The 26,541-nt window shown below is 60.6% G+C and overlaps 1 protein-coding gene across 4 annotated transcripts in view; it reads right to left on the bottom strand.

The window, feature by feature from the left end:
- The window catches only part of GREB1L (GREB1 like retinoic acid receptor coactivator), a 76,730-nt gene that overhangs the window by 22,772 nt on the left and 27,417 nt on the right, over positions 1–26,541 (bottom strand). For 2 of the 4 annotated variants that reach the window (XM_061562310.1, XM_061562307.1), the window contains exons 2-5: positions 23,697–23,789; positions 4,632–4,773; positions 865–1,022; positions 259–516 (exon numbers count right to left, since the gene is read on the bottom strand). In XM_061562310.1, the coding sequence (XP_061418294.1) occupies positions 259–516; positions 865–1,021 (415 nt within the window). In that variant the 5' untranslated portion in view covers position 1,022; positions 4,632–4,773; positions 23,697–23,789. Of the gene's footprint in view, positions 1–258; positions 517–864; positions 1,023–4,631; positions 4,774–7,246; positions 7,590–23,696; positions 23,790–26,541 lie in introns of those variants that run through there. The other 2 variants (XM_061562309.1, XM_061562308.1) reach the window with 2 other exon arrangements.

A 26,541-nucleotide genomic window follows, 5' to 3' on the forward strand; every position in this document is an offset into this window, starting at 1 on the left:
CACAGCATTACTGGCGAATGTTTTGAATGCTTAGGTGGAGTTGACCTGGAGCAGGTCCAAGACCGGTTCAAATATTCACCACTGATGTTGGCTTTGGCCAGACATCAAACTCACTGGGGTTGTGGTGCAGTGTGCTAACTACTGCACCACTGCTCCACCCTGGGTCGCACACACACACAGAGGAACGCGATGATCCTGCCACCTGCGTCCACAACAACGACGACGACGATGATGATGACGGTTGTGCAAGGCTCTCACCGTCGGTGGTGCAGCACCCTTCTGGGGGGGGGTTGGGTGGGTAGAGGGTGGGGGGGCTGTTGGAGTCTGAGAGCCGCTCCTCCCCCTCCTCGTTCTCCTCGTTAGAACCAGAACCCTCCTTGCCAACGCCCTCGTCGTGAGCGGCGCCGCGACGCCCCCCGCCTCGCCGCCCCCCCACGCCCCCGCGCCCCCCCCCAGCGTCTCCGCAAACCCCCTCCCCCAGCTCCTGCTCCAGCTCCTCCACTGTGGGCTTCACATCTGAGACACGAGGAGACACAAGGATGATGACACGAGGCAAGAATGTGAGACAAACGTGAAGGGAGACAGGGAGACACGCGAGGACACCTGGGGACACGAGAGACAGCAGGGCGTGCGATGAAAAGTGAACATCTGCTGTTGTGGATGTTCAGTGGCCGGCATTGTACACAAGACTGCACATACGGCGTCGGGCAGCACAGGGCAGCTCGAGGTAGTGAAGTTCCACTCGGGACCACATTGTGTTGCGATACGGTCCAGCGTAGCGAGGTGAAGGTTGCGATGCCGCTATACATTCCGGGTGTACGTTGTGTTGCGCGACGCAGTCCACGTGCGCCGGCCGCGCTGTACCCTCGGGGGAGCCGGGGTCCTGCTCGCAGTCGAGGTAGAGCTGCGAGAAGACGGGGCGTGGCAGCGCGCTACCCGAGCGCAGCGACGCCTCGATGGAGCTGTGCAGCGCCTCCTCGAACCGCGCCGACTTGAGCTGCCCCGCGTACGCGTTACCCATCCTGCACCGCCGCAGAGCAACCGCACAGCCACCGTCACAACTGCCGCCGCGTAACCGCGCCTCCGCACGGCCCGTCGCCGTTACAACCGCGTGGAGGCCACCTTGGGCCTCCACCTTGGGCCTCCACCTTGGGCCTCCACGGCGTTGGGTTCCGCGTGGAGCCTCAACCCCCAGAGTGAGGGGGGGGGGAGCTTTTGTTCCGAGGCGCACTCCCCGCCACCCCCACTCGGCTCCAACTCGGCAAGCCGTACAGCTGTGGCAGTTGGCATCCAATTAATTTAAGTGGCCGCGAGTGCTGCCCTACGGAGATGGGGGGCGGGGGGAGAGGAGTGGGCCCTCCCTGTGGCCACCTCCTGCTCGCTCCCCCCTTCCCACCGGTGCCCCCCAAGACCCCAAGAGGCGGAGGGTACAGAACGGGAGAGTTAACAAGTTGGGGGGGGAGTTTCATGAACCCACCGGTCCCCCCTCTCCCCAGCAGGGGCCATGTGTGTGGAAGGACATTCCAGCCTCTGCTCCCTCTTTGTTGTGTGTCCTTCTTGTTGGTTTTATCTCCTGTCCCCTCCTTCTGCACCCCCCACCCCTCGCACCCCCCTCCCCCACCACCACTGCCACTACCACGGCACATCAGATGGCCCAGATCTGGAGGCAGAGGGAGAGAGGGGGGAGAGGGAGGGGAGAGCGGGGAAGATGCCGACCGCTGCGCTGGCTTGAAAAGGTGGCTCCCCTTGGGGGTTGGGGGAGCAGATAACCCTGACTCCCCCCAGCGCAATGCCCCTCCCCCCCTCCTCCTCCTGCCCCTCCCCCACCCCTGGCCAGCAGGCACATATGGCCACCGCTCTGGCCGTGGGCGACGTGTGGGCGAGTCGGGGGAATGAGCGAGGGGTGAGCAGAGTGGTGAGCAGAGTGGTGAGCAGAGGGGTGAGTGGAGGGGTGAGTGGAGGGGTGAGCAGAGTGGTGAGTGGAGGGGTGAGTGGAGGGGTGAACGGAAGGGTGAGTTGAGGGGTGAGCGGAGGGGTGGGCGGAGGGGTGAGCAGAGGGGTGAGTAGAGGGGTGAGTGGAGGGGTGAACGGAAGGGTGAGCGGAGGGGTGAGTGGAGGGGTGAGCGGAGGGGTGAGCAGAGGGGTGAGCGGAGGGATGAGCAGAGGGGTGAGTGGAGGGGTGAGCAGAGGGGTGAGCAGAGGGGTGAGTAGAGGGGTGAGCGGAGGGGTGAGAGGAGGGGTGAGCAGAGGGGTGAGTGGAGGGGTGAGTGGAGGGGTGAGTGGAGGGGTGAGCGGAGGGGTGAGAGGAGGGGTGAGCGGAGGGGTGAGCGGAGGGGTGAGCAGAGGGGTGAGCGGAGGGGTGAGAGGAGGGGTGAGCGGAGGGGTGAGAGGAGGGGTGAGCAGAGTGGTGAGCAGAGGGGTGAGTGGAGGGGTGAGCAGAGTGGTGAGCAGAGGGGTGAGTGGAGGGGTGAGTGGAGGGGTGAGCAGAGGGGTGAGTAGAGGGGTGAGTGGAGGGGTGAGCGGAGCATGTGAGGTGTCTGAAGGTGTCGCTTCTAAAGGGCACGTGTTCACTACAGTGTAGAGTTAATTCAAACTGCTCTTTGGGGATTTCGGCCTTCCTCAGTATAAACTCTTGATGAATGCACATCGACAAACTCAGAAAAAAGTGATTAGTGATGAGGAAGATGTGTGTTTTGATGTGTGTGTCTAGAGGTGTGTGGGGAGTGGTAGTGTAGCGGTAAGTGCCCTAAGCTACGGACATGGCCACCCGAGTTCAATTCCCGCTCACGGCCAACGCCAGTGACAATAATTTGAATTGGTCCCGAGCCTTCCCTAGGTCGACTCAGCCTCAAATGAGTGTCTGGTGCGGTGTGTAGACATCGTCACTTCGGGAGACAAAGGCGGCCGGGCGTGGTACTTCATAGGTGCTTATGAACAGCACTTACCCCAACAGTATGTTAAGGCTACATGGGGGATCTTTGTCTTTGGTGCAATTTGTGTGTGGGGGGGAGCGGTGGTGTCGTGGTTGTGGTGAGAGAGGAGCGACCACCCCTCAACATCAACAACTCGGCGTCTGCTCACCCCACTCGCCCTGCCCACCGAGCCTCACCTCCCACTCGACCAGCCAGCGAGTGGTGAGCACAGAGCGGACAGAGATCCCTGTGAGGCCCAGCCCTAGGGACACGCCTGTGGACGCGGGTGACTCAGCTGGCAATGTTTGACAGCCACTGTGGACCAGCCTCTACCAGCAAGGTCCCTCCTTCCCATTGTATCTCCGTTTGCTCGGTGTTTGTTGGTCTCGTTTAGTGTGGTGCTGCACAGCGCTGGAGTGGGCTGAAGGATGGTGTGCAGCAGGATACGTACGACTGGTGCTGTCGTTTGTGATGTGGGTTTGTGTGTGCGGTGCGGTGTGGGGGCCAGAGCAGTGGAGTAGACCTGAGTAGGTAGGAGTGAGTGGGGGTGAGTGTGGTGAGGCTGGGGTGGGTGTAAGTGGAGGTGGGCATAGATATGAGGGTGTATGTGTGTGTAACAAGCTCAGTGTGTGCGAGAGGCTGGTAACCCTTTCAATGTTTAATACCAACCATTACCAGTAACCTCGGTGGAAAAACACGCACAGACACACACACGCGTGCACGCACGCACACACACGCACGTGCTCTCACACACGCACACACACACACTACCATGCCACTATGCAGAGCGCCAACAGATTTCCTTGACCCCCGACCCCGGCCCATGCCCGACCCACTATTTGTCGCCAAAAATGAGCAAGGTCACCTAATCCAATAAAGGTCGCGGCCTCTCACCCCCTCCCTTCACCGCAGTGCCCCCTGCCCCCCCTCCTCCTCCTCCTCACAAGGACATCGCTGACCCCTCCCCCCAATCACTTCCAATCTCACAGCCACAGCCTCCCCCCCCACCCTCCCCACTGCGTCATACGCAGAAGGTCACCAGTTTTGTGGGCCCAGGTCTCCCCGGCGCGGCACCAGGTTTCCGCACGGAGCCCCCGCGGGCCGGGACGGTGCCGCTCGCGTCTCCCCCTTCCGGCCCGGTGACCCAAGCGAGGAGGCCCGCTTATCCCGTCCGTGCGTCTCTCCCCCGGAAAAGGGGACCCTTCGCCGAGTCCCCCGGAGCGCCCGGGCGGCGGTGGCACGCGCCCACGCTCGCTCGCGGCCGTGGGCTTCGGGGCGCGGACATCGATCGTTATCGACGCGGCGCCCGCGGCGATCCTCTCCGCGTTAGGGACGAGAGCCCCCCCCCCCCCCGGGTGCGCCCTGCCCCCGAGCCCCTCGGAGCCCCAGAAACCCCGCCCACCGCGGGACCGGGCCCCCCCCCTCTTTCCAAACAGGAAGCCACGAGCGGCCACGCCGGTGGCATTTGAGCGCCGCGATGCCATTTGATTTGGGGGGGTGGGGGGGGGGTGAGGTCTCCGTGGAAGGCGCAGTCTCACCCTGCAAAAATTAAATCTCGACTTCGATCGCTCGGTGAATTATTTGCCTCGCGGTGAGCACGGTGACACAACTCCAGGCTCGGTGCAGGGGCGGAACCCCGGTTTCCCGTCAGCCCCGTTTGGTAACGGTGCGGATCGGCGCAGTCCGCGTGGAATTGCCGGCGGCATCGCGAACCGTCACCTGTCTCCACGCCGGCGTTGCTCAGTGGTGCTCCGCTGGCCGCTCCATGGCTCCGCGGTCGTGTCAGTGGTTGAGCTCCTCCCTCCTCACCGCCATCCGCGCCGCCACAGCACCGCAAGCGCCGACGCCGCCAGGCGCTCGGCTAAATGACACAGACGCGCAGATTGGGCGGCACGCGTGAGGCGGAGAGCACGGTGATGCGCGCAGCCACGCACGCGCACGCGGCCAAGGTTTATTCGCTCACCGAATATTCCGAGGGTTTCTAAAAGACTGGAATAGGCGGCAGGTGACGAGCAACCAGTCAGACGTAGACCCGACGTGATGTGCCAGGTGCAAAAATAATATCCGGGTCACCGACCCGGCCGAGAAAAGGCACAGCCCTGGAACTGACCGCTCGTGCCACTGCTGGCGGAAGAGTCCCCTCCAGAGGGAGCTCCAGAGGGCCCCTCTACAGGGTATGAGGCCTTCTCTACCACGCTGGACAAACATCTTGGGAGAGGTCGTCGGAGCACCCACACGTCACCCCACAACACGCAACCTGTCAACGGACTGCATTTCTGCCTGACAGGCCGAGATGAAAAAGCCTTGCGCGCAAACACGGGACACCCCGAGACTCTGCAGACTCCCTTATCCCATCCTCCTCGGCCACCTGCGCCCAGTGTCCACCCGCGCATCCCAACGGAGACCCTAAGAGAAACGCACGCTTCGGAATTCGCCGACGACGCGTACGCGCCACGGCTCCTGGCCACGGCTCTCATCGTCAAACTCAGCCAAGCTCTCGGGAGTAAAGCCAAGTGTGAACTGGGGAGTCGCGTTTCCACGCCGACTCTTCCCCCCAACGGACGGAGCCGGCGCCGCCTCGACACGGAACGTCAACAACCGTGGCGAGCTCCGGAGGGCAGCCCGAGGAGGGCAAGGGCAGGGTTGAAGGGTCCCCGAGCGGCTTCGAGCGGACGCTGCGCGAAGAGGGGCGCGGGGCGGGTGTGCAGGTGGCCCGTTCGGGGTCAGCGTGAACCTCAATCCACAGCGCAGGCCTCGTGGCTTATGGACGCGCGTGTTTGTGCGTGTTCACGTGTGTGTTTGTCGTGTAACGTGTGTGTGCGTTTGGGTGTGCATGTGTGCGTGTGTTTATGGGGGAGCGGTAGTGTAGTGGTTAGCGCGCTGCGCTACGAACCCGGCGACACGGGTTCCATTCCCGCTCACGGTCAACAACAGTGACGATAATCTGAACCGGTTCTGGGCCTTCCCTCAGTCGACTCAGCCTTACACGAGTACCTGGTGCGATGTGTAAACATCACCACGAGGGAGACAAAGGCGCCCGGGCGTGGTGCTGGTTCCCTACCCCCTCGTGTGCCGTGCCGGCCTTTATAGGTGCCACTCGCTAACAGGACTTGCCCCAACGGTCTGATAGGGCTATACGGGAGATTTTTGTCTTTGTTGTTTTCTTCATGTGTGCGTATGTACATTTCTGTGTTTGTGTGTCCGTGTGTCATATTTGCGCGTGTGTTTATGTGTAATGTGTGTTTATGTGTAATGTGTGTTTATGTGTAATGTGTGTATGTGTGTAATGTGTGTTTGTGTGTAATGTGTGTTTATGTGTAATGTGTGTTTATGTGTAATGTGTGTTTGTGTGTAATGTGTGTTTATGTGTAGTGTGTGTTTATGTGTAGTGTGTGTTTATGTGTAATGTGTGTTTATGTGTAATGTGTGTTTGTGTGTAATGTGTGTTTATGTGTAATGTGTGTTTATGTGTAATGTGTGTTTATGTGTAATGTGTGCGTGTGTGTGTGTCAGGGGAGTGGTCGTGCAGTGGTGAGCGCTCTGCGATATGAACCCGGCAACCCGAGTTTGATTCCCGCTCACGGTCAACAACAGCAACGATTATCTGAACCGGTCCTGGGCCTCTCCTGGTTTGACTCAGTATCAAATGAGTATCTGGTGTGGTGTGTAAACATCAGCACTAGGGAGGTGGCTGGGCGTGGTTCTGGTCTTCATAGGTGCTTGCTAACAGCACTTGCCCCAATAGTCTATTAAGGCTATCCAGGGGATTTTTGTCGAAATGTGTGTTTTTTGTGTGTATCTGCTTTTGTGGATGTGTTTTTACGTTTGTGTGTGTGTGTGTGCGCGTTTGTGTGCCAGCGAGTTCATGTGTGCATGCACAAACCAAAACACATCCTCCCCACCATCACTTACACCGCACGCACGTATTGCCTCATGTGAGCACGTGTATAGCCTTTACATACTGTTAGGGCAAGTTCTCTTAGCAAACACCTATTAAGAACAGCACGGTACACGAGGGGGTGGGTGGCCAGCACAACGTCTGTCCACATATCTCCCCAGTGACAATGTTTACACCCTCCACCAGATATTCATTTGAGGCTGAATCGACTTAGGGGAGTCTCAGGAACGCGTCACCAGGTTCAGAGAGTAGCGTACTAACCGCTACACTCCCGCTCCCCCTCTAAAACACACACACACGTGCAGGCACCTCCCGTGTGCCGTATAACCCACGTGTGCCGTATAACCCACGCGTGCGGACACGGAACCTCAGACACACCGACGAGGATCGCGCGAGCGGTGACGGGGGACTCCTCGCTGGCCCCGCGCGTCCTCACCTCCTCTCTCTCTCTCTCTGGGCGCCGAAGCGGCGATGCTGCTTCTCCGGCGTCGCCAACGCCGCCGCCGCGAGCGCCGCCCGAAACGCAACGGAGCCGCCGCCCCCCCTCCGGTCACCGAGGTCAGGGGTCAGCGGCGCCCCGTCAAGCGCCGACCTTGTCCACCTCCGATTTAAAAACCCGGCGCGGTCGCGTCGGCCGCTCCGCCACAAACGTCGCGACCGGCGAGGAGCGAGCGGCGAGGAGCGAGCGGCGTGCGGGGAGCGCCGCGCCGGCGTCGTCGTTGCTCGAGGGGGATCCCGGGCTGCCGGCCGGGCCGGCGTGGCGCTGGGAGTGACGCCGCGTGAATGGAGGTGATGGTGACTCTCTCGAGAGAGATTCCCTCCTTGCCCCCCTCCACCCCCACCCCGCACAGCCCCAGGGAGTTCAACAGACGAGCTCTGATACCATCAGCAAATAGCTGCCTACCTCATCAGCTCCACCGCCCACCCCCCCAACAAAACCACCCCCAACTGCACACATTCCATACCCCGCCTCCCCACCACCACTACCCCCTTTCACAAAAAAGGACAAAATTCCAAGCTTTCCCCCCATCCCCAAGAGCACACACGCGCGCGCGCACACACGCGCGCGCGCACACACGCGCGCGCACACGCACACACGCGCGCGCACACGCACACACGCGCGCGCACACGCACACACGCGCGTGCACACGCACACACGCGCGCGCGCACACACGCGCATGCACGCAAGACAGCGACCAGCACGCGCTACAACCGTACAAAAAACCGGATCCAGCTGGCTTTTGTAGCAACGTTCTCTTCCCCTCCTGGCTGCCTCCCTCTTCCCACCCATCCCACGAAACCCTCGAGCACTGTACACGCGCCGCGCACGCCGACACGATCGCCGCTTCCGTGGCGCACGTGGAGACGGCGCAGCGTGGACACGGCGCCAGCCGCAGCCTGGCCACCGCCACGGTGCCACCGTCGCGGCCTCACCGACAGGACCACGGCTCGGGCTCGCCATGCCAGCCTCACCAATAAAGCCTCGCCACCTCCGACAGCCTCGCTCGGCCACATCATCCACACCCCGAGCGCAGCCTCCACGCGGAGTCCGAGGGAATCGTCAGGCCTGGGGCTCAGAGAAATCCCCCCCACGTCCTCACGAGCTGCACTCCAGGAGACTTACTTATAATGCGAAGGGAAAAATGTATCAATAATCGCAGTTACAATTATTATCTACGCGGCGTCAACATTCGACCGCATCTCAGGCTGGAAACGAACGCCCGGGGCCCTGCCGGGGGGCCCTCTCCGCGGGCCCGGGGCCCTGCACGCGACGGGCCCCGAGGTGCCACCGCCTGCGCCACGCCGGTGGCCGCAGGGCTCACGGACTCGGCTACCTCGGTCGCATCCGAGGCTCTCGATCTCTCGTCCAGTGTCACCCCTAGCACGGGCAGCGTCCCGCGGCACGCCCGGGCGAGCACAAGCCGGAATGCTGTGACATCTGTGGAAAATAGCTTTGTAGCTCATTGGACTCCTCCAGTTTAAATACTCCGATTCCGATTCTGACGGGCAGCGCGCGGCGCCTCCCCGCCCACTACGTTCCGCGTGGGGCCACGGCTCCGTAACTTGAGCCGGGCCTCCCGTCCAACGCACCTCCTGCACTGCGGCTGCCCTGGCTACGAGACGCGTGCCGCCTGCTCCCGTCTAACAAAACATATTCGGTGAGAAATAAAGCCCAGGTCACGGCCCGAGGGCAGCGGGTTCATGGTGACAAAGCGGCGAACGACCGCGGCAGTCGGCCACGGGGGGGAAGGGAGCGATGGCACCGGCGGCGCGAGGAGTGCCGTGCAAGCCAGCAGCAGCGTGCGCGGTTCAGGCAGCAGCAGCAGCGCGGGAGAATGAGAGGCAGCAACGAACAAACGCAGGAACGACAAAGATCCAAGTGTCAGGCTGGAGATGGGTCAGCGCAGACTAAGATGACACGAGCTGGTTTAAGTAAATACGCCCTCCATGAATCATTAAGCGCAAAGGTTGATCCGCCTGAGACCCACAATGAGACTCGCTGGAGTCAGCAAGATTTTGTCAGCAAACACGAGCGGGTGACGAAGGGAGAGAAAAAAACCCCAAAGCGTTTTCATAACATTTCTAAATAAACTCCGCTCGTGTTTTTCTGCCTGTGGAATGTCACGGCCGCTCGAGTCATGGTTGCGAGCCACTCTTGACTGCGCATTGGAGAGGAGCGGAGCCCACCGTCCCCTGCCTCCACGGCCATCGCCGCCGCCGCCTCCTCCTCCTCTCTGTGGGGTCGTCACCGCGCTCCGCGGGGGCAGGGAGAGGCGCTGGGGTGGGCGGGAGACCTGGAGGGGCGGGGGCGGCAGCGGCCACGTCGGTTTGACGCGGCGGCGCTGGCTGTGTTTGTGTGCGCTCGTGTCGTGACACCGCTTTCTGTTTATGTCTTAACTCCTCCGCACAACCAGAGGCTCTCGCCGCGAGCGCCGCGTTCATTTTCCCCACGACGTTTGGCGGGCGACCCTGACGCTCTCCGCCAGCTCCTGAACGTGCGCGTGCCTCGCTCTGCCGTGGCGGCCACAGCCGTTCTCATCCGGTGCGGCGTTGGTTTGCAAAAGCAAACATCGCGGCTGTCGGTTCTGGCCAGAGCGAGAGTCCGACTTGTCGTCTCGGAGAGCCCTTCCCCCATCACGCTTGGCTTAGGTAATTTATTTAGCGCGGCGCAGTAAATGGGAGGGAATAGATGCCAAGTGGTTAGCACACTGACCTCTGAACCCAGCGGCACGAGTTTGATTCCCATCGACGGCTAACATCAGTGGCAAGCGATATCAGACACGATCCTGGGCTCTTTCCCTTCACCATCCTGACGTGGTGATGTGTGGTCAAAAACCCAGATGACCGACACAGAATGGGAGGCCTGCATTCTGAAGAGGAATAAGGAGAAGGTTGTAAATTATTTGACTAATCGAGTCATGTATGAGTGGGGGATGCGTAAAGTGTCCACGTATCATCGTGCGGGCACACGTGAGTGTACATGCGTGTGCATGTGGTTTATATGTTCCTGTGAGTGTGCGTGCATGCGTATCTCGGCGTGTGCTTTAATCTGCGTAAGTGTGCATGTGCATCTGCAAACACGTGTGTAAGTGCGTTTCGGCCGCTTGTGTTTGGCTGGATAAACGGGTGCGGCACAGGCTGGAGAAGAGATGGACTGATTTGGAACGGGGGTTGTGTGGAGCTGGGTGGACTTGCCGTGGTGTCAAGATCGGCGTCTATGGGGGAGGCTCGTGAAGGACGCGACTGACAACAGCGGAGGATGGAGGGGCGAGGCTCGTAACAACGAGCCAAGGAGATACAACACAGCAAAGCGGAAGTGGGGAGCACAGTTGGGGCATCTGTCAGCCATCTCTGGCAGTGAACCCATAACACCTGGGTCTGTCCTTTGACCGCCTGTCAGCGAGCCTTCGACACTTCATGTGGCTTCAAAGTACACCTAGCCTGGCACAGGCGCTGGAGTGACATCACTTGGTGGCGAATGGCGGCTGTTGTTGTCGTGTTTGAGCGCGCTTGCGTACGTGCTTGGGGAGAGGGCATTGTACACCGGGGAGGGCAGCGGGGATGCGAGTCGCGAGGAGAGGGGATCGGGGAGAAGGGGGAGGGGTAGGTGGAGGGAGGGGAGGGGTCCTTGGGGAATGCTGCACTCGTTCAGCCCCTCGGATACACCCCGGCCACTCGCACAGGACGAGCCCCCCTGGATCACCCCCCCCTCTCCCCGCTGCGGTACCCCGCACCCGCTTTGAAGAGCGCCGTAGAAAAGCCGAGAGCGGGATTGGGATGGTGCGAGGCCGAGTGGATGCTCGCGCTGCTTCTCCGACTTTCCACATTCACGTGCCGGGGACAGCGGCGTTACGGCTGCTGCTCTGTACGTTTCTACTGCCACACATCCAGCAGTGGAGGCACGGCAGTGGAATAACCCGTGCAGCTGGCCGTTGGCATGGCCCATTCGCAATCCAGCGGCCGCACTGATTAATACCGCGGGTTCATTGACCATAATAATACATGCCAGAGAAGGCCATTGTGTGCTGGCATCAGAGAACAAATTCGAAATGACACCGCAAAATACTACGACTGGCAAACTCATTGCCCCAGGTCACTGTTGCAAACGAGACTCATACCCTGGTCTCCCGAGTTCTCACCTGGTTGAACAAAATTTACTTGATTTAGCCACGGCCTGAAATCGAACTCGGGTCGCCGAGTTCATAGCGCAGTGCGCTAAACCACTGCCCCCTCGCCAGGCCGCCTGAGCTCCGTGCGGCGGCGTTCATCCTCCCAGGGCCCCCGGCTGCCGCAGGGGAAACCGTGAATGATCTCATCCGCTACACAGGGACGCGGAATTTCCATCGCTGGTCGGCGGTTGACGGAGACGTGCAGCGGCCGCTCCGACGTCCGAGTCTGTGCGCGGGTGCCGCAGGACCTCGCCGAGTGCCGGGGCTCTCTCCCCGGAGGGTCCCGCCTCGATGGGAAGCGGCCGAGCGCGCGGTTTGGAAGGGAGGGCGGCCTCCACCGTCAACGTCGAAGCCCGGCCAGCGCCAGCACGCGGGACGGCCCGTGGCAACGCGGCGATCGGTCGTGACGCCGCCGAAACGGTGACGCCGTGATCGTTCGCGGGACGCTCGCCGTCGCGCGTCCCGATTGGGTCGCGCGCTCGGCTCATCCGCGCGCAGCAGTCGCGGCAGCTGCTTTGGGACCGCACGCTCTCTCTATTTATAGCCACGCCAGAGATTGGCCAAATGGAATGAGACGGCGGCGCAAGTGGCCGCACGCACGCAACCGCCGGCTCTCGCTCGCTCGTCGGGGCCAAGGCTGGAGCCACGGGCGCTCGGGGGCGGGGTCACTGCGGGGGTCGCGGGGTCATGGCGGTGTAACGGGCGCCACCGATTCACGGCGACGGTGTGGCAGAAGTAAAACGACGCGAAGCGCGGCGCCCGGGGTGGGGCCGATCGGCGGCACGGCAAAGCACCTCCTGAAACTCTACGGCCACGCCACAGAGTCGCTTAACCTCCACGAGTGTCTGCCCAGTCAGAGGCGGCCTCCTGCTCTCGCGCTGGAGGCCGACGGATGGGGCAGGGGGGCCCAGGATTGGCTTCAACCGGGGATCTGGGCAAAGGAGATAAAATCTGACCTAAACACACCGCTCGTCTTTTAATAGCCAATAACAACAAGGGCTTGCCGCTTTATTGGGGCGGTGAGGGCACGTGGAGGTGGGGCGTGGTGGGGGGCGCTGCGGTGCGGCCGTGGTGTGGCGTTGCGGCGGTTGGGGCGGCGTCGCATCTCCCACCGCCTGTGAACCCCCTCTCCTCCTCTCCGCCCGTGACTCCCACTAATCGCCGCGGCCGCCACCGCCCAGATGCCTGGGATATTTTCGTTCGCCGGATTCAGCCCTGGGTGGCGCTCTGCAGCCACAAAGTGCGGGAGTGTGGCGTGCGTGGCGCAGAGGAAGGAGGGAGCAAGGGGGTGGAGAGGAGGGAGGGATCTGTGGGTCGGGGCTAGGGGCCACATCACCCGGCTACGAGCCGATTGTCATCTCTCAGCGCCCACGGGATGAGCCAAACGGCGGCTGTGGGGAACAGATAAGCACTGCCCTCGTCCTGCTGGGTCCCACGTCCATCGAGCGTCGCTTTAAGGCGGGACTCGGTGTCACACCTTCACGTGACACGGTGAATGACACGGTGAGTGGCACTGTTAAAACATTACTGTGCCTCGACACTCAAACTCACTACGGGTTATGAAATGTTGGTGCTCTCACAGGGGAAGTTGATGATCAAATAATCTCACAATTTTACGAAGGCCACACCAAGGACCATGCGAGGTTAGTTGACTCTCGGGCTCCTCTACCCTACGCTGTTGCCGCAGGGCGACTGCCTCAAACGGCCCAGTAGCAGCGTCCTTCACGAGCCTGCTCCACAGAGGCCGATCTTGACACCGCTGGTACCAGTGATTGACAAGTCAGTTCAGCTCCACATCCTCCTGTACCGCATCAGTCCATCTCTTCTCTAGCCCGTGCCACGCCCGGTTAGCCCCCACAGATCGCGCACACCAACACGCCTGTATAGGCAGATAAACACACACTGGTACAGCCTCCATGAACTGTCAGGACAAGTGCTGTTAGCGAACATCTATTAAGGCCGGCATGGCACATAAAGGGGCTTTGGGGCTAGCACCACACCTTTGTCTCCACACTGCTGGAGAACACCACACCAGTTACTTGTTGAAGGCTCAGCCCACCTGAAAAAGGCTCGAGACCAGTTCAAATTCTAATCGCCACCGATGATAGCCACAGGCTGCCGACCACTTCACCACCGCTCCCCGTGCACGCACGCAGGCGGCACATGCACGCACACGCACACACACGCACGCACGCACGTGCACGCACACGCACGCACAGTCGCACACGGTCGGCAATGAGGACTCGAGGAGAGTCACAGCCCACAGGATGGAGGAGCAGGAGGAGCAGGAGGAGGAGAGGCCTAAACTCCAGGGCGAGGAGGACACTGACAGCGAACCGATTGCCGAAGCTCACTTCCTGTTGCATCGTCCTTTCTGTTGCAACTTGCAACTGTACGACCACAGGCTGCTGCATGTCAATCTGTGAAATGTGTACTGCAAAATTGCTGGTGCACGGTGCAAACTGCTGCAACTCATTGCATGCTGCTTCTGCTGCCTGATGCAATAAAGCAGCTTCTGGCTGCTTCCTACTGTACCACCAATTCCATTGCATTCTGCCGTCTGATCTACTCTGCTGCCTGATGCATGCTACGGCCTCCTGTTGCTCATGTTACTTCCTGCTGCTACTGCTTATTGATGTGCACTCCTGCAAGATATAATTTACTGCGTGATGCATGCTTCTTGCTGCTGCCACTCATGCCACTACTTCCGCAGCTGCTGCTATTGATGTACCGCTGCTACTATTCCTGCTACTACTGCTGCTACTATTCCTGCTACTACTGCTGCTACTATTCCTGCTACTACCGCTGCTACTATTCCTGCTACTACCGCTGCTACTATTCCTGCTACTACTGCTGCTACTATTCCTGCTACTACTGCTGCTACTATTCCTGCTACTACTGCTGCTACTATTCCTGCTACTACTGCTGCTACTATTCCTGCTACTACTGCTGCTACTATTGCAGCTGCTCTTGCTGCTGCTACAGCTGCTGCAGCTGCTACGACTGCTGTTACTGCGGCTGCCCTTCCTGCTGCTACAGCTGCTGCAGGTGCTGCGGTCCCCGTGCCCCACGACAGGGAGGTCCGCTGGGCCTCTGCTGCGTGCGGCCGCACAGATGTCACAAAGGCCAACGAGATTAGCGGCTCCGGCCCAAAGTTAATTAGATCGGCTGCTAAGCCACGGATTAAGTCAGGCAGAATGCCACAAAGTGGACCCCCCACCCCACCGCCCCCCTCCCCAAAGGATTTTTTAAAATGTCTTTTTTGAAAGCCCAATGGCAAACACGCATTTGTCAGAGCAGAGGAGGACTCAATGACGCGGCGGTGGCGGCTTGTGTGGGCGAGAGCGCGGTGACCGCGCCGGACAAATGTGGCCAATGACTTCATTCCTCATCGGATGTTTTGCGGGTCGCTGGTTAGACTGCAGAAGGTGGCATGTGACCAGAAGTGGCAACAGCCGTAGCGACTGGAACGCTGGATGCGGTGTACCTGGCACGGTAATATTGTGCGGGTCGCCGGTAGAGACTGAAGTAGTTCGCAGGTGTTGCCAAGCCAGATGATTTGGTGATTGCTACTGCCGCTGCTACGTTGGCAGTGGTGCACAAACAACAACAAAAACGAATAGACAACGTTTCGGGCAATGGCCCTTTTTCACAGCACAGAGGCAGTGTTATCGACGTACATGCCGAGTCTTCTGTTTGTTGTCGCCGCTGAAACTCCCGGAGCCGATGTGGGAATTCAGCCGATCACACACCTCGCTCTCCTGCCTCGCCTATGCTGAAGCCCAGCACAGGTGCATTCACGTGCGCGCCAGTTGTTTAATGGTTGCGTCGAGCTCGCAATTATTCGCGATTTACACATACGGCACTCGAATAATACGCTAATATGACACTGAGGCCTGAGCGGACAACTTCCGAAAGCACAAAAACAAGACGGAAGATGCAGTACATGGGACAAGGTGAAGCCGGACCGTGACGAGGCATGGAAGCGCTGGCTCCCCCGGCTCGAGCTCCCTCCGTCCGATATGGAGCGGCTTCTTCTTCGTGCCGCCCGTACATCTATAACCCTCCTTCTCAGGGCCTTGACCTCCGAGAACCGCACAACCGGCGTGACCGCCACCCGGTGCCCGCGACACGATCCCCAAACTCTGGTCACGCCGAGCACTCGCCGCTCGTACCCGTGCACCTCGCCCACGCCTCGCCCGGCCCTCTCCTGTCAAGCCTTTCCCGCCACGTCGCATCCTCCTCCTCCTCGCCGCCCTCCGCCAAGGCCCTGCCAAGGCCCTGCCCGGCGCCTGCCACAGAGCGCCGTTGGCACTTTCAATCATTAACCTCGCAGGGGGGCCAACAGAAGGCTCGCGCAATCCATCACCGGCGCGTTGGCAGAGCCCTCGTAGCGAAAAAACGTCAAGATCAACAAAGAGCCTCCGAGTGGCCAAGACGGATCGCTCAGGAAGTGGTGCCGCCCGGCCTTTGTGCGCGAGCCACTTGTGTCCACTTAGCATCACAAAGAGAGCCGGGCCCAGGCGATGGGGCTTAAGTAAGAGAGGGAGACCGGGGAGATTGGGGGGCCTGCGGGCACAGGGGTGGGATGGCTCGCGCCCCACCCCCTGTCCCCGCGCCCCCCCTCCAGCCCGCTGCCACCTCCGCTGAACACCGGAGGCAGCGCCCAATGACGACGGTGGCGACGATGGCGGTGACGATGGCGGTTGCGACGGTGCACCTTTACTCCGAGGTCATGTGCAGCAGCAGCAGCGGGGTAGGGCACCTGGGCTGGTGAGAACCCAGGGCTGCTTCAAATATTAGTCACCGATGTTGGTTGTGAGCAGGAATCGAACTCGGGTCGCCAGGTCCGTGGCTCGGTGCACGAACCGCTGTACCCCCGCACCACCCCACCACAACCAAAAACAAAGATCCCCCATGTAGCCTTTGTCTCCCTAGTAATGATGTTTACACATCGCACCAAGTACTCATTTGAGGCCGAGTCTCACACACACAGACAGCCACAAATACGATCACGTGGACACGGATCGCTCGTCCGCTCTGAGAGACGTGGCGTAGTTCACCGCGCTCGGCCAAGGAGGCCGGTGACACGCGGCGATCTTTCGATCGCTCCGTGCGTGCGTTGCCTGTTTGCACGAGAGTGCAAACAAGACCCCTTTGAAAAAATAAATCAATACAAATTAAACATTAAGACATCCAAATGCTCAAGCCAATTTACACGCAAGCTTTTCTCTTACGTCCGTTGTCCTTCCTCGCACCTCCAATTCGAACGTTTGGCTACGTACGGTGCGAAAGAATGTCAACATACACATAGTTCAGCATACATAATGGTTTGTTTGAGACGTCCATGATTAAATCATCCACGATCAACTCAAATGCAATTAAATCATTCGCCATAAAATCACGCGCGTTCGTCGAGTCCACTCGACTTGGATGCCAGTGCCTGGTAAGTAACTCGAGACGTCGGCATTCTGATATGGCGTCCTAAATATAAGCACCAACAACGGGAGCTTTGCCCTCGTGGCGATGCGGCCCACACCCCGAACAACAATAGCATCCGCTCGGAACCAAAACTCTCCCCTCGCCCCTGCGGTTTCTCACCGACGACCGCACCCGCCGCTCGGCCAACGCAAAGAATCCAATTGCTCTGCAGCGATTCGTCACTCCGAGCCGGCACCGCGTGTGAACACCAAGGGCAGCCACGCGCGACCCCCGGCACGCCCTACGCGCGCCACGCCACGTCTTACGGCCACCGCGATCGGGGCGGGCGCTCGCGGGAGACGAGGTGGGCCCTGCACCCCCGCGCTCTCCGTAGCCGCAGTTCACCGCCGCGTTGGCCGTGCACGCTTAACATCTCTGCTGGCCCCCCCGCCCCCATCCGAGAGGAGCCGCAGCCGCGCCGGCTTTTGCGCCGCTTCAACCTTCGTAGCTTCGATTTTACATCGGCACGCCGCTTCACCTCTACACCGCGTCGGCACGGGCCACGTACCGAGCGCTCGACCTCTGGTTGCCATCCCACCAGCACGTCCACCGCATTGTTTTTGTCAACTCGAGTTGGCCCAGGAAATTTGGGCTGCAGCCCGAATTCCCTGGTCTCGTTTCAACGGGGGCCAGCCTGGATTCCAATCGTAATAAATCAGGCTGAGCAGAAACCAAGCAAGTGTCAATCAAAGACGTGGATCAATTAAGTAGCGTTTAACGTTCGACCGTGTCAGCGAAGTGGTCTTGATATTTACCGTGCGAGCGTTGCGGGGAAGCCTTACTTGGAAGTATTTCTGAGCAAGCCATGCCCCATTGGACGTGATAACTTGAGTAGCTCGGAATTTCACGGAATGCTAATTTCGTTTCACCAAATCGAGTCCTGGAAGAAATCCGACCAACTCAGGGCAACTCGAGGTCAAAGTGACCCGGGTCTTACTGGAGGAGAGACATTTAATTTGGCCCCCCATTAAAACTTGGTGCGAAGGGGAAACACCCTTCCCGCGGAGACATCTCTGGTTCAGATGAAAGAGTCCAGCGGCCGGCAGCGAGACTCCACGACAGGGCGGCACGTGCGGGCAAACTTGTCGGCGCACCCCACGCGCATCGGACGCAGGCGCGGCACGCGTTCACGACGCTCACGACGTGGCGGCGCGGCAGCGGGGTCGTCCGGGGGTTCAGGGGTCACGGAGGATTCCAGTCGCAGGGATCAAGCGGGGAGAAAACGCGGCCCGGTGGACCGAAGCAGAGAAACGACGACGCCCCGTGCCCTGCCGGTGCCCGGGCACGAGCGAAAGAGCGGCGACCGTTGCGAATGACGAACGTGGCTCTGAACGACGCGGTACCAGTCGGCGCTCGAACGGCTCCGGTCAACGCGCCCTCGGGGGCCGCGCCGAGCTACGTGACGCGCTACACGATACGAAATTAAGCAATGTAATTTAACGCTGGCGGAAAGACGCGGGAAGTGGCGGAGACGCGGGGATCGGAGCGGCGATCGAGGCTCGGGGGGGGGCGGGGGGGGGAGACGGGGCGTCGCGCGTGCACCGCGCGGGCAGCACCGGACGCCGCAGTCGGCGCAACTCGGGGCGTGCGTCAAGTTTACTGGCAGAGACAGAGCGTGGTTTTGCCGTGACACGACCGTAAGCCGAGCCCGGTCGTGTGGAATTAGCGAGACGACGCTGCCGCCGCTCGTGTGGGATCACCGCACAATCTCTCCGGCTCCCACAAATCCCGGCGAGCGAATTTCAGAGAATTTCAGAAAACGGCTCAGAGAATAAATAAAAATCCCTCGACAAAGGAGGCAGAGCGGAGACGCCGCATGTCTTTTTTCTGCGGCATAACGGCCGGCACACAGAGGTCGTCCCCCCCTCCACCGTAGGCGGCGACCGAGGCCCCGAACCGATCCGCGAGCGCCGCCCCACCGTGCGCTCTCTACACGGGGCAAAATCCCAGCACGCCACGTCCAGTAAACCCCTTTCGGCGTCGGCCGTGGCCGTCGCGACAAGCGGCGTGCGGCCGATTCTATCAGAAAAGCAGCGGCGAACATCGGCGTTCCCATTGGCGGCGGGGCGGCCAATGGGAACGCTCCCGCGGATCGCGCGGTGGAGCGGTGGAGCGGCTCGGCGGCGCACTCGAGACGCAGGTGACGTGGCCCACGAGCGATGCGAGAGAGAGCGCTCGCGGCGGCGGCAGCGGCCAGGGGTCACGGTGACCTGCTGGCAGCCACCATCTCCCTCCACCAGCCCCGGTTTTCAACCTCCGCCCCCCACTCCCCCCCATCCCCCACCCACCGCACAATGTGGCCGTGACACAGGAATGCGATGTGCAGTGGCACCGTGTACTCGGAGGAACGGGAGGGTGAGCGGGAGAGAGTCGGAGAGAGCGAGAGAGAGAGATTGAGAGATTGAGAGACGGTGAGTGGGAGTGAGCGGGAGATGGTAAATGGGAGAGAGTGGGAGAAGGTGAGTGGGAGAGAATGGAAGAGAGAGGGAGAGAGGAGGAGAGAGAGGGAGAGATGGTGAATGCGAGAGAGTGGGAGACGCTAAGTGGGAGAGAGCGAGACATGGTGAGTGGGAGAGAGTGGGTGAGAGAGAGTGAGAGATTTTGAGTGGGAGAGAGAGAAAGAGAGCAGGAGAGAGTGAGACATGGTGAGTGGGAAAGAGGGGCCTGCAGCTGCTGGATGTTGTTGTTGACGCTCGGGCATCCCTCATGATGAGGGAGACGTGACGCGCGACACGACAGAGAAGATTCGCACGCACAGCGAGCGCCGCAGGGGACAAGGCCCACTCACAGCGCTCACCCACTCAGCCTCCTTCCACCTCACCCTTCCCTCCATTGCTGCCTCCCTTGCTCTCCTGCTTCCTCTTTCTGTCACTCCACTCCCTCCCCTGCTCCCTCCTTTGTTCTTTGCATTGCCAGCCCCCGTTCCCCTCCCCTGCTGCCTCCCTCCCTCCTTCCCTCCTGCACCGCTCTCCCTCCCTTCCCTCCTGCTTCCTCACTCGCTCCATCTCTCTGTTCTCCCTTCCACCCACTCTCTCCCCATCTCCCCGCTCTCTCCCCATCTCCACGCTCTCTCCCCATCTCCCCGCTCTCTCCCCATCTCCCCGCTCTCTCTCCATCTCCCCGCTCTCTCCCCATGTCCCCGCTCTCTCCCCATCTCCCCGCTCTCTCCCCATCTCCCCGCTCTCTCCCCATCTCCCCGCTCTCTCCCCATGTCCCCGCTCTCTCCCCATGTCCCCGCTCTCTCCCCATCTCCACGCTCTCTCCCCATCTCCACGCTCTCTCCCCATCTCCCCGCTCTCTCCCCATCTCCACGCTCTCTCCCCATCTTCACGCTCTCTCCCCATCTCCCCGCTCTCTCCCCATCTCCCCGCTCTCTCCCCATCTCCCCGCTCTCTCCCCATCTCCCCGCTCTCTCCCCATGTCCCCACTCTCTCCCCATCGCCCCGCTCTCTCCCCATCTCCCCGCTCTCTCCCCATCTCCCCGCTCTCTCCCCATGTCCCCGCTCTCTCCCCATGTCCCCGCTCTCTCCCCATCTCCCCGCTCTCTCCCCATGTCCCCTCTCACTCTGTGTTCATCTCCCTGCGTCTCCCAACCTGTAACGCAAACACCGACCCATCTCAAGACATTTACTGCTCGTAAACGCCGTGGCACCGGATGAGGAGCCAGCAGATCTTTTACGAGGTTAGCGAGGGAGCTCCAACGGTCAGGAACATCAACGTGAGAAGGCTCCGTCACCACGCGGACGCAGTGCAAACGTAATCGTCCAGCGTCCCCCACGTCCCGGCGTCTTATCGCTCCGTCCGTACACCCCGTCGCTCGCACTCCGCGTTCTCGCTTCGTTCCCGTTCCTCCGAGGAACGGGAACGTATCGGCCCTCCTCCCCAGCTCCCCCCACCACCATCCACCCCCCACCCCCATCCACCCCCAACCACCCCCCCACCCCCATCCTCACAGCCATTTTCACGAGTCCCCACCTCTTGTTTTACTTTCCTCAATCCCGCACCATCCACCTCCCCCCACCCTCCATCCCCATGCTCAGCGCGCCCCGCTCCCCCCGAGTCCCCATACCCCATTCCGCGCCCCCCCACCCTCGCCCCTTCCACACGGCCAATATTGACTCGTGTAACGGGTCTGGGCTGCCAGGGCAGCCTGACCCGGCTTCATCGCTCCTCGGGTGTTAGCACAGGCTCACAGCGTCACGCACGCTGCTGCCCCCAGCGCCCCCCAGCGCCCCCCAGCGCCCCCCAGCGCCACCGCCCCCCAGAACCACATTCACCACAACCGCAATGAGGAAGACGACGATGATAGCGATAACACAATGAAGAGGTCACAATGACAACACAGTGGCGGTGTGAGCATCTTGGCTTTGAAATAGGGTCACGATCCGAAACGACGCGCGACCGCTCGGTACGCTTCCTTTACCAGGTGGTGCTTCCTTTGCCAACGGGGAAGGGAAAATATGGGGGAGGTATTTTTTGTATATATCTGTAACTCATCAGCACCGCGTGGCTGACGGCAGAAATGACCCCACAAAGGGGACCCTGTGTGACGGGCGGGGGTGCGGGGATCCGAGGGCACAAAGGCAGCCCCCCCAACACCCCACGCAATGGGGTCCACATGGCCCCATTGCAGAGAGCAGCGGTAAAGCTTCGTGTCCGTGTGGGTGTGCGCATGAGCGACGCAGTGCCGTGTGTGCGTGTGCGTTCACCAGTACCAGCTACCCGAGTTTGTTTCCCGCTCACGGCCAACGCCATTGACAATGATCTGAACCGGTCTTGGGCCAACCCGAGGTCGACTCACCCTCAAATGAGCACCTGGTGCGGTGTGTAAACATTGCCACTGGGGAGACAAAAGCGGAGGGGTGTGATCCTGGCCACCGACTCCCTCGTGTGCCGTGCCGGTCTCAATAGGTGCTCGCTAACAGCACTTGCCCCAACAGTATGTTACCGGTTATACGGAGGAGCTTTGTTATGTGCTCCCCAGTGGGACCACGCATACGCACATTGCGCACCATAACCACCACTGCCATGACAGCCTCCACCACCACCACCAGCAGCAGCAGCATCAACACAAGGATCGACATTTCTACCTACTGCCATCACCACGACCAACAACCGCTTTTGCCACCACAACCATAATTACTACTGCCATTACTACCAGCACCACCACAAGCATCACAACCAGTTTTACTCTCACAGTCACCATTGTCAATTACTGCTGCTGCACCGCTGCCAACACAACCCTGACACCACCACAACCATCATCAAGTCCGGGATTGGCACCACCACCACCATTACGACTATCACAACTATCGGCATCACCACTGTTACCAAAACGAACAACACTACCTCTGCTAATATCACCACCACGACCATCACAGCCACTGCTGCGATCACCCTCGGCACCATTGGCACCATCGGCACCACCGGCCGCGCGCACGCGATCCCGTGCGCCAAAACGCCGCCAGAGGAGCGGGCAATGTAAGAGTGCGGACAAGTTGATCAGAGAGTTTGACAACCCCCCCACCGGGACGCCACGCTGTGGTCACGACGACGAGGAGCAGGAGGAGGCGGAGAGGACAGGAGAGTGAGCGGAGAGGGCACAAGAGTGAGAGAGCCTCTTCCTTTCATCTCTGCCTCATCCTCCCCTCCTCCTTCCTGCCGCCACTCACCTCTTGTTTTGGCTAAAACCTCTCTGTGGGATGAAATTCGGCAAAAAATAAATCTCGAGAAGAGAGATGGGGACCACGATTCAGGAAGAATCGCAGTTTCTCCCCACGGCCTGCCCCCCTCCCCGGCACCCCGGCACACTGTGTGGCATCCGACTCCACACTCAGACTCCCCGCAGAGACAATCCAGGCCTGGATTTGACTCTTTAGGTTCGGCTCCCTGCTGTGAAAATCCGGGCCAGGAACTCTGCCCATTGTTTGAGACCTCCTCAGTTGTTCTTCACTGAGAAGCCACTCTTCTCTACTCCACCCACCTCCACCCTCGCCTCCGCCTCAACCCCCCCCACCCCCCTTCTCCTTCTCCTGCAATAAATGACCAGTCCCTCCCAGTATGCACGACCACCACCACCCTGACTCACCCCTCACCCCTCCGCCCAATTGGCTGAGCTTCGCAGGCATTTGTGCCCATTGCGGCTGCCAACAGCTCACGATGATACGGGGGGCCCCTTGAAGTCCTGGCCAACTGCGACCACCACCACCACCTCCACGATCCCAACAACACACTTTCTGGAACCCGTTTATCGGTCACTGGGGTTGGATCCTGGTGAAGGCACGGCCACCACCTCTGTTCTTCTGATATCTCCACAAATAGATAATTACATTTTTAGTTTTCCAGACCAAAACCTTCCGGCACTAATTGTTCAGGAAAAACTCCGAACCGGCCTCAACTTCCATGTTTCACCAGCAGTCAGGCTTGCCAAACAAAACAGCTTAAGATATTTAGTTGATGTAAATAATATCGAAATTACAACAACAACATTTTTATCGTTGACCCAATGTTTCGCCGAATTTGGCTCATTGGCCCGAGCGTTGCTTATCCACTTACAATGGCCCGGCACATGACCCGGCACATGACCCGGCACATGACCCGGCACATGACCCGGCACATGACCCGGCACATGACCCGAGGACGTTCAAAATAGCACATCGGATAAACCTGTGGGGTATCAAATTCGTGAATAATAAACGATGATGATGATGTCGACGACGATGACGCCAATCTCACCTCTAGCGGGGCCGTGCAATAGGGGGGTGCTGTCGGTTCTCCTGACGTTTTCGTGTGGAGAACGGAGAGAATATCTCCAAGACGTCGATCTCCCTGCAACAAAACAAACGACGGTTGAGCAAGACAGGGTCCCCTGCCACAGACCGGCAGCTCGCTCGCTGGCTCACTGGCTCACCCACTGGCTCCCTGGCCAGTTTCCTGGTTCCCTGGCTCACCCGCTGACTCACCGGCAGGTTTCCTGGCTCCCTGGCTCACCCGCTGACTCACCGGCTGGTTTCCTGGCTCACTGGCTCACCCACTGGCTCACCGGCTGGTTTCCTGGTTCCCTGGCTCACCCGCTGACTCACCGGCTGGTTTCCTGGCTCCCTGGCTCACCCGCTGACTCACCGGCTGGTTTCCTGGCTCCCTGGCTCACCCACTGGCTCACCGGCTGGTTTCCTGGTTCCCTGGCTCACCCGCTGACTCACCGGCTGGTTTCCTGGCTCCCTGGCTCACCCGCTGACTCACCGGCCGGTTTCCTGGCTCCCTGGCTCACCCGCTGACTCACCGGCTGGTTTCCTGGCTTCCTGGCTCACCCGCTGACTCACCGGCTGGTTTCCTGGCTCCCTGGCTCACCCACTGGCTCACCGGCTAGTTTCCTGGCTCCCTGGCTCACCCGCTGACTCACCGGCTGGTTTCCTGGCTCCCTGGCTCACCCGCTGGCTCACCGGCTGGTTTCCTGGCTCCCTGGCTCACCCGCTGACTCACCGGCTGGTTTCCTGGCTCCCTGGCTCACCCGCTGGCTCACCGGTTGGTTTCCTGGCTCCCTGGCTCACGCGCTGGCTCACCGGCTGGTTTCCTGGCTCCCTGGCTCACCCGCTGGCTCACCGGCTGGTTTCCTGGCTCCCTGGCTCACCCGCTGACTCACCGGCTGGTTTCCTGGCTCCCTGGCTCACCCGCTGGCTCACCGGTTGGTTTCCTGGCTCCCTGGCTCACCCGCTGACTCACCGGCTGGTTTCCTGGCTCCCTGGCTCACCCGCTGGCTCACCGGCTGGTTTCCTGGCTCCCTGGCTCACCCGCTGGCTCACCGGCTGGTTTCCTGGCTCCCTGGCTCACCCGCTGACTCACCGGCTGGTTTCCTGGCTCCCTGGCTCACCCGCTGGCTCACCGGCTGGTTTCCTGGCTCCCTGGCTCACCCACTGACTCACCGGCCGGTTTCCTGGCTCCCTGGCTCACCCGCTGGCTCACCGGTTGGCTAACCTGCTGGCTCACTCGCACGCATGCCGCCGGGCTCTCCACGTCAGGGACCTCAGAAATTATCTACACAGCCGGCACACCACATCCACTTTGTCACGTGCCACCAACTCCCGGTCTAACCAGCGATATCAAATGAGAAATTAAGCCCCGCTCGCACGGCTATACAGAGTGCGGCACTGCTCAAAGGCTCCTTCTAAGGCTCCCGTCCGCAGGGTAGGCACACACACGCACAGCCAGCGCAGGAGAGGACGGGCAGGAGTGGGGGGCTCCCTCCCTGTCACCGCGAGTCCCAGGGGAGGCTTAGCCGCTCGAGACGTTCAGTGCCCCCTCCGCCACCGTCACACGAGGCGGCCCGACGAGCGCGCAGGGTCACGCACGGCGCAGAGAGAACGAATAATTACGTGCGGTGCACGCACGTACGCACACACGCACATGCACAAAGACAAAGACCCCCCGTATAGCCTTAACAAACTGTAGGGGCAAGTGCTGTTAGCGAGCACCTATGAAGGCCAGCACGGCACACGAGGGGGTGGGTGGCCAGCACCACGCCTGGCCACCTTGGTCTCCCCAGTGGCGATGTTTACACACATTACCAGGTATTCATTTGAGGCTGACTCGACCTAGGGGAGGCCCAGGAACGGTTCAGATAATCGTCACTGGTGTTGGCCGTGAGCGGGAATCAAACTCGGGTGGCCGGGTTAGTAGTGCAGCGTGCTAACCGCTACACTACCACTCCCCTACTGCACACACGCACACATACGCACACACAAGCACACGCGCACACGCGCGCTAATCAATCGTGCAGACCGGGCGTAACATATAGGCCACTCGGAGAACAGCGTGTACGAGAGCGATGAGCCTACGGACAACAGCCCGCAGCACACCGCCCACTCAGACAACAGAACACAGCAGCCACACACGCCACCGCCACCCCACCACCGCCATCCTCACCAAGTTCTTAGCTCCCAGGGACAAGGATGCAATTATGCGTGCGAGCAATTCTGGATCGCGTACACGAATGCGTGTGTGTGTGCGTGCGTGCGCGTGGCCGAACGCGCGCACGCACGCACACACACACGTGGATGCATGCCGCCAGCACCGCCGCCGCCAGCACCAGCACCACCAGCACCACCACCAGCACCACCACCACGCCGCACCGAGGATAAAGTGGGGGCCAAGGTCACGCGCGGCAGACACTGTGCACAAAGACAAAGATCCCCCGTATAGACATATAGACTGTTGGAGCAAGTGCCGTTTGTGAACACCGATGTATGAAGGCCGATACGAAGGACGAGGGGCTGGTGTAACCAACGTGACGCCCAGCCACCTTTGTCTCCCCAGTGCTGATGCCTGCACACTGCACAAGGTACTCATTTATGGCCGAGACGATGTACAGGAGGCCAGCCCAGGACCAGTTTAGATATTGGCCGCGAATTCGTGAACCACTGATGATGACACACACACACGGACAAGCACACACGCACACGGACACGCACACTCACGCACACACACGCACACACTCCCTCGTCGCTTGGTGGACACCGCGTGGGCGCAGTCACGTCTGATCCGCGGCCAACCCCACGCGGACGAGGGCAACAGCGTGGCCCAC

The sequence above is a fragment of the Lethenteron reissneri genome, chromosome 29, assembly GCF_015708825.2.
Source record: "Lethenteron reissneri isolate LAM-NWPU_2019-01 chromosome 29, ASM1570882v1, whole genome shotgun sequence".
NCBI classification, from domain to species: Eukaryota; Metazoa; Chordata; class Hyperoartia; order Petromyzontiformes; family Petromyzontidae; genus Lethenteron; species Lethenteron reissneri.